This window comes from Arachis hypogaea, chromosome 4, assembly GCF_003086295.3.
Source record: "Arachis hypogaea cultivar Tifrunner chromosome 4, arahy.Tifrunner.gnm2.J5K5, whole genome shotgun sequence".
Taxonomy (NCBI): domain Eukaryota; kingdom Viridiplantae; phylum Streptophyta; class Magnoliopsida; order Fabales; family Fabaceae; genus Arachis; species Arachis hypogaea.
The window spans coordinates 114,007,987-114,023,001 of record NC_092039.1 but is presented as its reverse complement, the minus strand read 5'-3'; the positions used below and the strand labels follow the sequence as shown (position 1 = coordinate 114,023,001).

Here is a 15,015-nt window from a genome sequence, read left to right as displayed (position 1 = left end):
TTAAACAAACGAAAAAGATTACGGTAAAAAAATTTACAAAGTATCCTGTTATATTGCTATTTATGAATGATGTAAAAATATAAACGATGTTCTGACTTTTTACTATTTTATCCAAATATTGAAAAATAAAAGAGTACTTTATTCAATAGTAAATTATATTAAATTATTTTTTCTAACACCAATAGTGCTCCTTTAATTTTAAACTAATTAATAATTTAAGTATAGTTTACATAATTAGCTAGGGTGCATAAGAAAAGAGTAATACTTTTAAAGAAGCCATAATAATAAAGGTGGCTAATTCAAAATTAATAGATTATGTTGTTATTGGAAATTTTTTTCTAAAATAGAAAGCATAAAATACCTTTTTTATATTTCTATCATGAAATCTTGAGCAATTGCTAATTTACAGGAAATTAAAATAATTAAATAGAATTATAACAGAAAAAATATATAAAACAAAAAATAGGCTTATTAAATTAAAAAGGAAAGAAAAAGTTTTAGTTGCTTTTATGTCAAATTATCAATTATTATTGTTTTTGGAATAAGATTTTGGCCATGAATAGATTAAAAGTACTTTTATGGCCTTAAACAAATACACTATCAAAAAAAAGATACAAAATAAAAATGATAAAAAGAAATCATAACTCCTAATAAAAAAAATATATATCCATTTATAATTTTTCTATATAGAAGACTCATCTTTTGATTTTTTTTTTATATATTATTCTCTGATGTCATCTACTACAACAGCTAAACAATTTGACTTTAAAATAATATTTTTTAGACTTTCTCCAGAATTTTGGTTTTTGAGAAAATATTTATTTTCACGAATGTTTGTCTTTTCTGTATTTATTAATATATATTTCCATAAAAATAAATATATAACTATTCTTTTATTCTACTATATCCTTCTTTGCTTTTAGAAAACTTAAATTTATGCATCTATTCTATAAGTAGCCAATAATTTTCGCTGTAACATATTGAACATAAAACAAAAACAATACACACAATTTTGTAATAACTTTTATATCCAATGTTGTTAGCCAGAATAAATGAAAAAAATCAATAAAAAAATAACTAACAAAATTTGAAACCGTATAATTTTTTTTTTAAAATAAGCCATCAAACAAAAATAGACAATTTAAATATAATCTTATTTATAAGAACATAACCTTTTGTTAAATATATAAAACTCACAGTGTTAAATAATGTAATAGCATTTAAAATTTAGCTTTAATTTAGTGAGACATTCAACTTAGCAATACAATGATACAATCTTGTGTATATACTACTGGATGTACATCAAAATTTATTCTTATTTCCAAGCATAGCCTGAAGTGTTTGTTCAAACAAAGATTAAGTCTATTCAAGATTATTAATATTTAATGTGGTTGATGACTGGTAACTACCCATGCTTTCTCTTATACTCCAGCTCCTCCCGCTATTATTAAATGTAATCTGGGACATCTTCTACTCCAGCTCCAAGATGTTCATGAAAAACATGCAATAGTTCTGCAAAAGTAAAAAAGCCAAATAAAAATCTTTAGTTTAAAGGGGATAATTTTATTTTGAATCAATACAATTATTATGAACTCTTAATGAATCTTCTTCACACAAACAAAAGCATACTACATAAGTGCATACGAAAAAAATGAGGGATAACCTTGGAATGTGGAAAGCACAAAAACAACGTAAATAATATAATTTAATGAGGGATATCATTGGAATTTGGAAAGCACAAAAGCAACATAAATAATGCATTAATTTTCATTAACAAAAAATGTAAAGATTTTCCTCTAGAATAATTGAGATGATTCCCGATGTTACCCTTTTCTAAATAAACAATAAATGATTATTCTCATGTTAACAAAAAATTGGAAGAGATCATGTATATTCTGATCCAAAGTAACTATTCAACTTTTAATAAATATGTAGCAACACCACATATTGGACCATCAACATTAAGGAAATATCTTGAGGAGTTGAAACAATTAATGCACCTACTATACGTTCGGCCATAAAAATTAATAATAACAGAAAAAGATAAAAAGGGCCATCTGAAGATTGAAAGATAACTTAAAAACACTAAAGCACAGCATGTATAGCAAAGTATACAAAGCTTTTCAAAAAGAACTACACTCAATCTAAGGAATGAGAAAGAAAGTCATTAAAATTTTAAGAAAACAATTTTTAGTCAAAATAAGAAAAAAAGCATAGATAAAATTGAATGTTTATCTTTTAATGGTGGAGATTGAAACACAACTTAAAACATGAGAAGATCTGAATCTTTTTGCATCTCCCTAACATAGATAAAGCATAATTTCTTAAGGGAGAGACAATACTATCTCCCTCTTTAAGAAGAGGGAGAAACTTAGAAGATTCAATTTTATTATTTATTTATAATGGAAAATTACTTTCAATGTACTTCTTTTGGAAGTAAAACTTATCGAATTCATCGTCACCTGTAAATTGGAAACAGAAAACAAAACCCTCAGTTAAGTTTATAGAAAAACAAAAGAGGACAGGTAGTATGAATTGGTCAGGTTTAATGCTTTTGTTAAGTAATATTGAAATAGTAAATTTTTTCATTTGCACAGTTAAGTCAACCATTTTGATTAAACAGGAAAAAAATAGATGTACTAAAAAAATATATGGTGCTTCAATTCATTGAATATAGACTGGTACCTGAAGATCTCTAGCTTACTATCAGTTGAAGCTCCATTTCAGAAGTAACAATACATAATGTTAGCCAAGTAAATTTTCAAACAATCTAGTTGCTAATTACCTTAGTCATGTATTTTCACAGATACTGCACAAATTTTAGTGATTACCCAATATTCCAAACAACCACAACTATATAAGAATGTTTCAAATTGGGATAACATAAAGAGAAGTTAATAAATTTGTCACAAACCCATATTTAAAGAATCTAAGTGATGCCACAAACAACAAATTCAGCCTTACTTCATGAACAATCTTTAACAACGAAACCAAGGATTCATTCAGCAAAAAGTACAATTATACTCGTACTTTCCACATTTTGCAGCAAACTGAAATTTAAGCCATTCCAATATCATAATAACTAATAAGAATAAGAACCACGTGAACTTCTAATTGAGACAGTAATTAGTAGATCTCATAATCAATTTCAACATTTTTCTTATATCATATATCAGCAATTAGTGATTTTCTTTTTACCCAAAGAAATGCTTACTCTATGCATATGACTGAAACATTATCTATTGTCTCAAGCTCTTCCAATTTTTCCTGCATAGTTTAAGAAAACTCAGGAAATTAATTAGTTTGAAAGATGAATAGCAATAAAGTTTGCGAGAAATTCTGACAGATGACAGACAATTCAGAATTTGCAAAGGACTTTGGTTGCAACAAAATTATATTCCACTTACCCAGTAAGCAAATCAAAATTATAAGAAATAAAGAAAGAACCAATCAGTAATTTATTGTCATGATCGAGGCGCTTGAGTTTTGCAAGAATCCTCGCTTACCTATTTTTACCCGCCAATTACAGAACCATTTACGACAACACTTTAAGCTGCAACTCGTTTGTATATGTGTGAAACCTAAACAGCAAGATAAAAGCGACCAAAAAAATTAATACTTGAAGCAATCAGCAAAAGAAAAGAACTCTAATGTTGAAACTGAAGTCCAACAGTGTTAACCCCGCTTTAGAATAGATAAATAACAACAGAAACAGTGTGCATATGGACGAAGAAGAAGCAAGAAAGAATCTTTTCCTGCTTTTAGGCACGTGACGTGAAGCAGATTCCATCGCCGTTCCATTTTTTTGACAGCCAGTTCTTCAATTTTTGTTTCTTGCTGCGGTGACACGTTGTTGAAGATCCTTGTTCTCGTGCTCTTCATTGTACACCTGAGGCTTCGCACGGTCCTCGATTCCAAGATTCCAATGATCCCCAAATTCATATTTCCTCAAACTTTGTTCTGTGCTTTGTTTGTTGCTAGAACAGCAAAACATGAATCTTAATAAGAACACAAATACATAGTTTAATAAGAATACATGTACATGAAAACTGTTAAAAAAACGCAAAACTCTTAAAAAATTTTAAAAAAAAATTACCATGATTTTCGCAAGATGTAAGACTCTGTTTTCAATTAATCGCTCCTTGAGGCCATAAAAGCTATAAGTTCAAGAAAAAATAAGGCTACAGTTGGTGAGAGAAAGAGGAAGAGGAGGAGTGGACATTGTTTATGAGATCTTTAATGGGGATCTTTTATCTCCTTAAGTGCCAGTGCTGACGATGAACCTTGCGAATTTTCCGGCTAGCTTCTGCTCCTTTCACAGCTAACCAGTGGTGACAAAGAAAGGCTTCATCTGCACCCCATAGGCGATGACATTTGCAACTTCTAGCTCTATTTTGATGAGCAAATGCCCAGCCGTCTCTCGTGGAGGACGATCAGAGAAGAGAGAAAAAGAGAAAGAGCGTCGAAGGGAAGAGAGTGATTCTGATTTTTGTGGGTAAAGGAGAGAGAAAGCCAGAAATAGATAGGACATAGGAAAAAGGATTGAAATTTGAAAAATTTTTAAGAATTGCGCCCAAAATTTGCCATCAATCCCGCTCAAATTATTGCAGTATGCTCAATTACCCTTCCATTGCTTGAAGAACCATTGTGCAAAACAACGCTACATCCTTCATTCACCTAGAAAGGTTTGGGGACACCTGTCACTCTCTCGGAAACTATTTAACAGTGTTAAATAGTGTGTAGGTTTACTGTTTGGCTAGTTAACTATTATATATTGGGAGCCACTTAAATAAAGATGTCAAAAACGTCTTTTTTTTAAAGATGTTTTTTAAAAATTAAAATTTAACACATATAATCAATTAAATTATATTATTTTTATTAAAATTAGAGTGGACAAATCAGTTTAGCACAAAAATTAATAAATTAAATTTTGAATCGGTGTAAATTAATATTTTTTATAAAAAATTACTATAATATCCCTATTATAAAACAAAACTAAAATATCTCTATTATATATATATATATATATATATATATATATATATATATATATATTAATTTTAAAAACTTTAAATTCTAACCTTTATAACAATAGAGAAAAAAGGCTAGAATTTAGAATTTTCAAAATTAATATATATAATAAGAGTATTTTAATTATTTTATATAATAGGGGTATTGTAATAATTTTTTATAAAAATAATATTAATTTAGACATATTCAAAATTTGATTCACTATTCTTTTATCAAATTAATTTCTCTGACCTAATTTTGATAAAAATAACATAATTTAAATTATTATATGTGTTAAATTTTAATTATTAAAAAACATCTTTAAAAAAAAACGTTTCCTGCGTCTTTATGGAAGCATCCCCTTATATATTAATAGATTTCTTCCTCATCCAATTTTCATTCTCAATTACAAATTATTGCCCCAGTTACTATCATCAATTCATTATCACTGCTTTCTTCTTTTTACCACCATTAGTTACGGTCTTTTTTAAATGGTCATTTCCTTTTTTTTTATGTCATTTTATATCCACATTTAAATGGCTATTTCAGAATAATTAATTTTTAGAATCATAACTCAGTAGTTTTCGGTATGATTCGTTTTTCCGCAATAAGACTCTCATTTTAAAAGAAATTGATCATCTTAATTGTTAAAAAAAATTAAAAGTATAAAATGTGATATTTAAGTTTTCATTATTTTTTTATATTTATTTTTTGTCCCACTTATAAAATTAAAAATAAAAATGACACTCTACTCCTTCGATTATTAAAAAAATCGAGAAAATCCATTTCATTTTAAATGTTTTAAGAGATGCGCTTCTGTTACTCTAAGTCTCTAACTAACATCAAAATTCATGATTCTATTACTAGTCTCTTTTTTATATATATTATATATTTTCGCCAATAACCACCAAATTAAAAGGTGTATGACTTATGAGTAATTTGTTTTTGTCAAAAAGGAAAAAACTATCAAATTGTTCCCACACATCTAAAAAGCATAAGTGAAGTTAATAATAATAATAATATTGATAAAGGCAGCTTTCTTGAGAACTTCTTCGTAACAACCATGAACAGTAATTTGGAGTAAAAAACTCAAATTTTCCCAAAAATTAAGAGCAAGAAACATATGGTGCACCGTGCATTTGCTTACCCAATTGAACAAGCAATGATGCGGTGCTTGTGCTAAATGCTTCTCGTAGTAAAGAGAAGGATTTGAGTGGTGGTGATAAAAAAAAATTAAGGAGTGAGAGCGGAATAAATTAGATTAAGATTAGTTTAAAAATTATGGATAATTTTTTTCAGTTCAAGTAGTTTTGTTAAAAGCTTATTTTTATTTTTCTGAATTCAAAGATAATTTTATTTTTTTATAGATAAATTTATTAGCATTCTGAATATTTATAAATAGAAATAGTAGTGGTTTGACTATGATATTATATATATTGATTAGTGATTGTTACGGCCTGGCCCAAGCTATTTGTGGGTCAACCCGATCTACTGATAATCCGACCCGAACAGTCGGACGCGTACAGCTCACTCAATGACCTGGACACGCGTCTTTGACAGCTCTCTGCTACAGTTGTGTGAGAAAGTTTCGAGGAAGGTGGGCCTATCCTTGCAGGGCCCACCTCTGACACGGTATAAATGAGAAGGGACCTACCCCTTCTCCAAGGTACATGATACACCATTCTATCCCTTTCTAGCCTGCACACTCTACTGACTTGGGCGTCGGAGTGTCTTTACAGGTGACACCCCCTTCACATCGAGAGCACGGAATGTCGGTCCACCAGCCTCACTTTCGCAACCTGATCCCAAGCTACACTCCACCGGATCAACCAAGAACCACCTCCAAATCGTCCGGTACCCGAGATACTGAACATTGATCAATATTTTTTTTGTAATTACAAATTTTAATCAATGGAAACAATTTGTCTTAATGATATTTATAATTATTTAATGAGCTTAATCTTTTTTTTTCAAAAATATCGACCACTAAACATAATAATTAATCTTTTTAATGAGTTTAATATTTTTATTACCCATGAGTTTAGAGTTGACTCATATTAATTTTAGACAAAATTTTATTCGCACTTCAATATAATCTTTAAAATTTTGATTCAGTGTAATTAGGTATCCTTTAAATGTTGTCCTTTATTTAATTTTTTAAAAAAATTAAAAATAAGTAACTTTTTTAATTTTTCAAACAACTAATACATAAAAGTAAGCATATAAATTAATTAAATAATAATAAAAATCGAATAAAAACTGAATTTTAAAAGACACCTAATATTTTCAATTTTAATTTACTCAATTTTAATTTTAAATTTGGCATTCATAACTCACATGTTAATTAAAGTGGACTGATAACGGTTACATTAAACTTTTTAAAGTTAATATGACAATTAAAATTGTTTTGCCTAACTTATTAGTTCCTAAGAATCTTTTAAAACTCTAATTTTAATTTCACTTTGAAGAAATGTCCAACACCATTAGAAGTTCTTTTTTTTTTCCATTATTTTCGCCTCTGTTAGATAGAAAATCCAAAACATGATGGGTGGCGATAGTAATGATGTTAGGAGTTCCAACAACAACACTCCAACAGAAACGTTGTAATGATAAAGAATAAATGCAAATTTAAAGAAATTTTTTTAAGTGTTCAAATTATAATGTAAATATAAAATTACTATACATATCTTTTTTTTGTTTATCTGACTCTTGCAATGTCTGAAATTTTCTCCATTGCTATTATGGTTTTAGAGTGTTGGTAAAACATGTGTGAGCTGTTTTGCTTGAATTGTTTGTTTGCTCTATCACTACGAGCAGTGTAATGATATATACTATGCTTGTGATATGTGATATAGTCATTTATTTTTTTACATATTAGTTTAATTTTGGTGTAATACTCAATTATTGGATTTTACGGTGTTTTTTAAAATTGTGGGAACAGTACAATACGCCTTTCTTGTATTGTATCTTTCAATTTGAAATATACAATACAAGGAGAGCGTATTGTACTATTCCCACAAAGCAGTCTGTTTTCTCTTGTACACCTTCAAAGCCTTGATCTTTCTGACAATGACTTCAACCACTCTCAAATTCCAACCATCATAGGTAACTTTTCACAGTTAAGATACCTCAATGCTAGCAAATCAGGATTTTCATCATCTGTGCCTGATGTATTCACAAACCTCACATATCTGCAAAGTCTTGATCTTTCCCATTGTGACCTGTATGGTGAATTTCCAGTTGGAATATTCCATCTTCCAAACTTGACAACTTTGGTTTTGGCTGAAAACCATAACCTTAATGGTGTGATTCCTGATTTCTAGTCAAGGGCACTCGTTAGCAAGTTGATTATCCCTGCAACAAATTTTGGAGGTAGAATACCAACATCCATTGGTAATCTTACTTCTTTAAATTGGTTGTCCATTGCAGAATGCAACTTCCAAGGATCTATTCCTTCTTCGTTCGGCAACCTCAATCAGCTGGTGCATCTAAACCTTTTTTCCAGCGGGTTAACCATTGGAAACTTCCCAGTATTTTTTGCGAATCTCACCCAGCTATCTTACTTAAACTTAGAAAGATGCAACTTAACTGGTGAGATACCATCTTGGATAATGAACCTAACATCTTTAAATCACTTGCGTCTTTACAACAATACATTTCATGGTGAAATCCCACACTCTCTTTTAAGAATGGACAATCTTACAACTCTTGATCTAGAATACAATTGGTTGCAAGGGAAACTAGAGCTTGGATTGTTTTTGAAGATGAGAAGGCTTTCATACCTTTATTTGTCTTACAACAAACTATCTTTGCTCAACAAAAAAGGTTCTTTCAATGCTACCCTTTCCCCACTTGAGGTCTTATACTTGGAGCAATGCAATTTAACTGGTGGAATTCCAACTTGGATAATGAACCTAACTGGCTTGCGGGAGTTGGCTCTTGATGAGAATTACCTTCAAGGTGAAATTCCTCACTCTCTGTTTTCACTAGAGAATCTTGCAACACTTTCTCTTAGTGATAATTCGTTGGAAGGAAAGTTTGAGAGTGACATGTTTTTGCAGTTCAAAATGCTTAATATTCTTTTTTTATCCGACAACAAACTCTCTTTGCTCCCGGGGAAAGGTTCTTCCAATGGAACCCTTCTTCCATTAGAAGTTGCAGGTTTGAATTCATGTAATTTGGTTGAGTTCCCATCTTTTTTGCAACACTTGGATCATTTGGAATCTCTGAGCTTATCAAACAATAATTTCATGTCAGTAGTACCTGACTGGATTTGGGAAGAAAAAAGTCTTCAAAACTTGGCCATTTCCCAGAGTTCATTGGCAGGAAAAATATCTCCATTGATCTGCAATCTAAAATCACTTATGGGTCTTGATCTGTCCTATAACAACTTAAGTGGCAGCATTCCATCATGTTTGGGAAGCTCTACCCAATCTCTTCAAATCATGAATCTCCACGGAAACAAATTGTTTGGTCACCTTCCTCAAACATATGTCATGGGAAGTGCCCTTAAGATGATTGATGTTGCTGAAAACAATTTGCAAGGCCAGCTGCCAAGAGAATTGGTCAATTGTAGAATGCTTGAGTTTCTTGACGTCAGCTATAACGTGATCAACGACTCGTTTCCCTACTGGTTGGGATCACTTCCTGAGCTCAAAGTTATTGGCTTACGTTTCAATGAATTTCATGGAACTATAAATTGCCCAAATATATGCACATTTCCAAAGCTTCACATTCTCGATCTTTCCCACAATAAATTCTCTGGAAATTTGACTCCAAAGATGATCAAGAATTTGAAGTCCATGACAACTTCCAACATAAGTCAATTAAAATATGAGGATTCGACTGTCAATATTGTGGGAAAAAATTGGCTTACTTATGTTACCTATTCATTCACAATGTCTAACAAAGGGGTTGTCACGGATTATGAGCGACTTCAGGAACTATTTTACTGCATGGTAGCCATTGATATTTCAAATAACAGAATTTCAGGAGAGATTCCATCTGTTTTGGGGGATCTCAAGAGTCTTGTTTTGTTCAACATATCCAATAACTTCTTTACTGGTGAGATTCCATCTTCCTTTAGAAAGCTCACAAACCTTGAAGCACTATTTAAAATTTAAGAGAAGAGTCTTTTATAGAGCAATGATACGAGGAATAGATGCAAGTCTGCTCTTACTATTTTTACTTGTTTTTGAGGCTAAGAATAGACAGAAATCACAATCAATATCTTGTGCGGTGGAAACATCATGTCAAGGGAAATGAGGATACAAAATCCTGTTTATAGCAGTGTATTTTGACCATGCAAAAATGGAATAATACATATATCGGTCTATAGCATGAATCACATGCTCGGAGGAGGAAAAAGATCTATACATGAACAAAATTGAGAACAAACAGCAACTCTTCATAATCATAAGGACATCAGAGCTCATCTTAACACAACATTTAATTTGCTTTGCACCTGATCTCTTACTTTCCACTGCGTTTAAAAAGATTGGGGTTGGGGTTTAGTAACTTCCCAAACAAAATAGACATTATAAGACCAAGATTGACTCTAAAAGAAGGAATTAAATAAATTTAATACCTGCAGATCGTTAATTTCATCATCGGTAAGAGAACGTTCCATAGACCTATATGCAATCCTATAGCAGTGGCTGGTCATTCCTTTCTTGTTGGTAAAATTGTCTATTAATTGCACCTACAATTTCAAAAGGCAAAAAAGAGGAAGGAACAGGTCAACATTTTTCATTTGGTGCATCAGAAAGGAAGAAAGAATGCGAACACCTAACTGATCCAATTAAAATTTTTCAGAAAAAGAGAAAGGAGGAAGAGGAGGAGGAGAAGGGGGGTAGGAAAAAACAAACAAAAAACAAATAAACAAAGGAGATGAGGCAAATAATTGACCATGAAAGGATGGTAAATGTAAAGTTGCTTCATTAGAAACCATGGGAATCTATTTTATGGTTCCTGATATCAAGTTACAATTCATGCATATTGTGTTACGGTCTTTGCCAAGCAAAATGGTGTTGCAAATGCCCACTCCGATCTTTTGGTTGGTTTAGCAACTTGTTCCCTTAAACTGAATCACATTAGTTTCAGCTGATAATAATACTGTGAACAGATTATTTCAGCTTCTGCCTAACAATTTAGTGAGTTTATTATTAACGCTTGGTGCTATGATGACTTGGGAAGATATCATTACCCCCAATTTTCAATTCCAGATCAGATCACCCGAGATACATTTTCAATCCATTAGACATTCAGGAAACAGCAACACTGATAATCCACATACATTTAAATCCAAGAGAAAAGGTTCACTAGAACTTTCAAAGAATTACCTCTTCTACAAGATCCCCAGCAATTCCTCTGACAAGTTCACACAGATTGTTTTCAGTAAATGATTCATTGATCCAGAAACTGATGTCCTTGTAACAAGGTGGATACTGTGGAAGAAAAATAGAGAGAAAAAGAGTTAGAATTCTCAGTTAGAATTTTGCTAATTTCTTATAATCGAAAACTGGACAGCCAACCATAAACAGCACATAAACCCACTAAGTTCCCGGCAAAAGATGAATGCCAGTAAGACTATTCAGTTGAAGACCCTCTAGTTTGAGATTTACAAATAGGATAAGCATCTTTGGGCAAGAATGAAACTAAACAAACATATAAAAACAGGAACTTGATCACAAAGGCCCTTGAACCTTGACATAGCAAAGCATCAAAACCACATTCCTAGATATCTCATCATTTAGATTTAGATCATCAAACTTCTCACCACACTTTCTATCTGAACAACAAAAGAAGACATATAAATATAGTTTTCTATAACAAATTATGTGGACTATCTTAACTTTGATAACATGGAACTTTCTCAAACACATTTCAAATGTGATAACATATCTCAGGAAAACAATATTCTCAGTGATGAATATACACTACACGGCTGATTAACAATAAATGTCAACACCTAAGGGCAAGCACACAGATACAGTGTAAAAGTTACCTTTGAAAATGGCTTAAATTTGACTCCCAACTGGCCCTCTGAGAACTGTGTTCAAAATATATCACCAAAGAAAATGACAAGAGTAGCATGTTAGAGATCCTAAAAGAATGACACTTATAGCACAATAATGTGATTCTCAAGATTAGAAAATCATATATGTCTTCTGAACAAATCCAAAAAATACCTGGGAGGTAAATCGCTCATCATTTGACCAAAAGAGACGAATATCTGGTATGTCAAATAAAACCATTGCTAGCCTCTCCAATCCTAGGCCAAATGCCCAAGCAACATTGTTTGGCTTCCCATTTTTTCTTAGAATCTCTTGCTCTGTCACTCCACAGCCCAAAACCTCCAACCACTTTTCCTGGAATAAAAGAAAAAATAAGCAATATATAAAATTAGAATCAGAACAATACAGAAAGAAAATATGAGAGAAGAGGGGAAAGGACACAAGCCTAAAAATGATAAATAAAGGAAAGCCGATCACATTGCTTAAGCTGCATCTCTGAATTAAAGATGGTTGAAAAGTGTGAGTATTGACTACTAAAAACATAAATAGCTGGATGGCATGGAATGATCTAGTGACAAATGTTTAACTTTTGGTCATCTCCTAAGTCCTAACCTACATTTATTTAGCAATTTCATTTTGTAAACCCAATGTGTTAAAGAGATAATCTCATAATCATGACCATAGCATACCTTGAAGTATATTTCAAGTTCAAATGATGGATTAGTAAATGGGAAATAAGTATCCACCCAGCGCATTTCCACAGAACCTGAAATTAATCATTTAACTCCATGAGACAGAGAAAAGAGCAGATGGGAAAATATTACAGATAATCAGTTTGCAAGTTGGCTTAAAAGGACTATCAAAAGTTCACAACTAGACTGCTTCAAATATAATTTTCTAGCAGATTCTACCCTATTATTCCAGGAGTACAATAATATTACCATCCTAAAAACCTCATATTTCCAATTTCCTGTTGAAAGGGTTTTCTTTCTGCTCAGAAATTATGAATGAGCAATCCCATTAATTTATGATTACTTGTATATAATATGTATTCTCTTAGCTGAAGGAGACTTTGTTGGATGACTCCATAACTAGAATCATTCTACAGAGTCCGTTGAAATATCTTTCTATCTTGTCATGAATAATACAATATGCATGTACAGAGGTACACTGTATATGCAAATGCAATCAATATTTGTTTCTATCATTTACAATGATTAATCTACTTTCTTTAACTAATCCATCTTACGAGTCCTAATAAATTATCAATTTGCAGCAACTAGCACCAAAAAGTGTGTATTGGCCATTAAGAAATACCAAATAAATGGCGTGCTAAACCCTCAAGGCATTTCTTTAAGTCAGCTGCTGCAAATGATGTGCCATCCAATTCAGATGCCTCCCATTCCTCCGGAGCAAAAACACGAAATCCTTCCATCTACAGAAAAATAAAAATAAAAAGCGGAAATTTTATAAAGTTGATAATTAGAAAAAACCAGCTGCAGTGTAGGGAAGCATACCTGATGGAAGACAGGATAATGAGTTGAATCAATTGAGTCCCTACGGTAAACATCACCGGTAACAAGGAAATGAGTGTAACCACTTCTCAATAATTCAGCCTGATGAGCACTTGTATGGCATCTCAAAACAGTTTGAGGGTCTACATAGTACGTATCGTTATAGCTTCTACTCACATGATCTTCCGGAACCAAGACATCATCAAAATTCTGCAAGGACAAGAAGATCATCACACTGAAACAAAATGGAACATCAACAACAACAACAATCAATTTGCTAAACAAAATCTACAACAAGAACGACACAAAGCAAAAGCACAACTAGCTCTTCAACTGTTTCATGTCATACCTCCTTCACTGAAACAATAGGACTAAGATCATCGAACTTATTGTACTTATTTGAATAATTTGTGTCAAAATACTCGTATATTGCATTCTTGAGTATCCCAAGAGGGTGTTGATCTCTCCTATGGAGCTGCACTCCTAACTTTGAAAATATATTGTCTGGCACATTATTCGTAGGATCATCCCTCACCACATCTATGTTACCACCAAGACAAACTAATCAGAATTCTATTAAGCACAGAACAAACATATCAACACCACAAAATTATAAACACATTAAACTGTGACCAAAAAAAAAAAAAAAGTATAACATATAAAAATTGAAAAACTCAATCTTGGAACTTTCATGAAATCACTTCACTTTCAATTAGGCTTGCATTCTAATTGTAAACAAGTAAAACTCCTCTCTTTTGAAGTATCATGAAACACAGCAAGAGATTTCAGATCAAACAGCATATAAAAGCATCATAAACATCATTGAATTGTTAAGAAAAACAGTAACGGAAAGCTCTGACCTTCTCTGTTAACCTTGACTCCGCCGAGGTCGAGCGCTGAGAAAACAGGTTGCTTCCATTTCTTGCGGGAAAGGTTGGGAGCAGAGATAGAAGCAGCTGAAGAGGAAGAAGAAAAGGACGAAGAAAAAGCGAAGGTTCTTGTGAGAAGATTGGTACGTTGACGAAAGAGAGAAGATTGGAGTTGCACGAAAGAGAAGGATAGAATCGTTGCCATGGCTTTCGTTCACTGTTCAGTGGTGTTTCAGTGCGAAGCGTTAAGCCTCACCCGCAACGCCGTCGTTTTTGGGTGGCCACAACACTTACACGCACACAGAAAAGAAAGAGAAAGAATGCTGACTCAGCCCGTTTTCTTATCGGGTTGGGTTGGGTGATTCGGTTGCATTATTTTCTTACTTCGGGTTGGGTTGGGTGATTCGGTTGCATTATTTTCTTACTTGATTTTTTTGGTATTCGCTTACTTTAATTTTATCCTCATACTGTTATTCTATTATCAAAATGGTTTTTCTCTCAATATAAGCCCAAGCTCAACGCTACAAAAATAATAGTACGAGGACAAAAAGTTTCGTTTTTGTAGTATAAAATTTGGGCTTATATAGGAACAAAAAGCATTTTGAT

General features: G+C 32.0%; 1 protein-coding gene across 1 annotated transcript; it reads right to left on the bottom strand.

Annotated features, from left to right (window-relative positions):
* Positions 1–10,168: 10,168 nt before the first annotated feature.
* LOC112797369 (phenylalanine--tRNA ligase, chloroplastic/mitochondrial) lies at positions 10,169–14,734 on the bottom strand. Its single transcript, XM_025840272.3, has 10 exons — positions 14,401–14,734; positions 13,890–14,080; positions 13,544–13,750; positions 13,344–13,461; positions 12,716–12,792; positions 12,201–12,380; positions 12,017–12,061; positions 11,352–11,456; positions 10,598–10,711; positions 10,169–10,492 (listed from the first exon to the last, which is right to left on the bottom strand). Exons 1-10 carry the CDS (start codon positions 14,612–14,614, stop codon positions 10,442–10,444), a joined length of 1,302 nt encoding a protein of 433 aa, XP_025696057.1. The 5' UTR covers positions 14,615–14,734; the 3' UTR covers positions 10,169–10,441.
* Positions 14,735–15,015: the final 281 nt, after the last annotated feature.

What these genes read in the sequence shown, in the direction of transcription:
- LOC112797369 (XM_025840272.3), bottom strand. Translation starts at nt 14,614, where the DNA reads ATGGCAACGATTCTATCCTTCTCTTTCGTGCAACTCCAATCTTCTCTC. An exon ending in CTATTGTTTCAGTGAAGGAG is followed by an intron (nt 13,751 to 13,889) that starts GTATGACATGAA and finishes TTGTCCTTGCAG; the next exon opens with AATTTTGATGATGTCTTGGT. An exon ending in ATTATCCTGTCTTCCATCAG is followed by an intron (nt 13,462 to 13,543) that starts GTATGCTTCCCT and finishes ATTTTTCTGTAG; the next exon opens with ATGGAAGGATTTCGTGTTTT.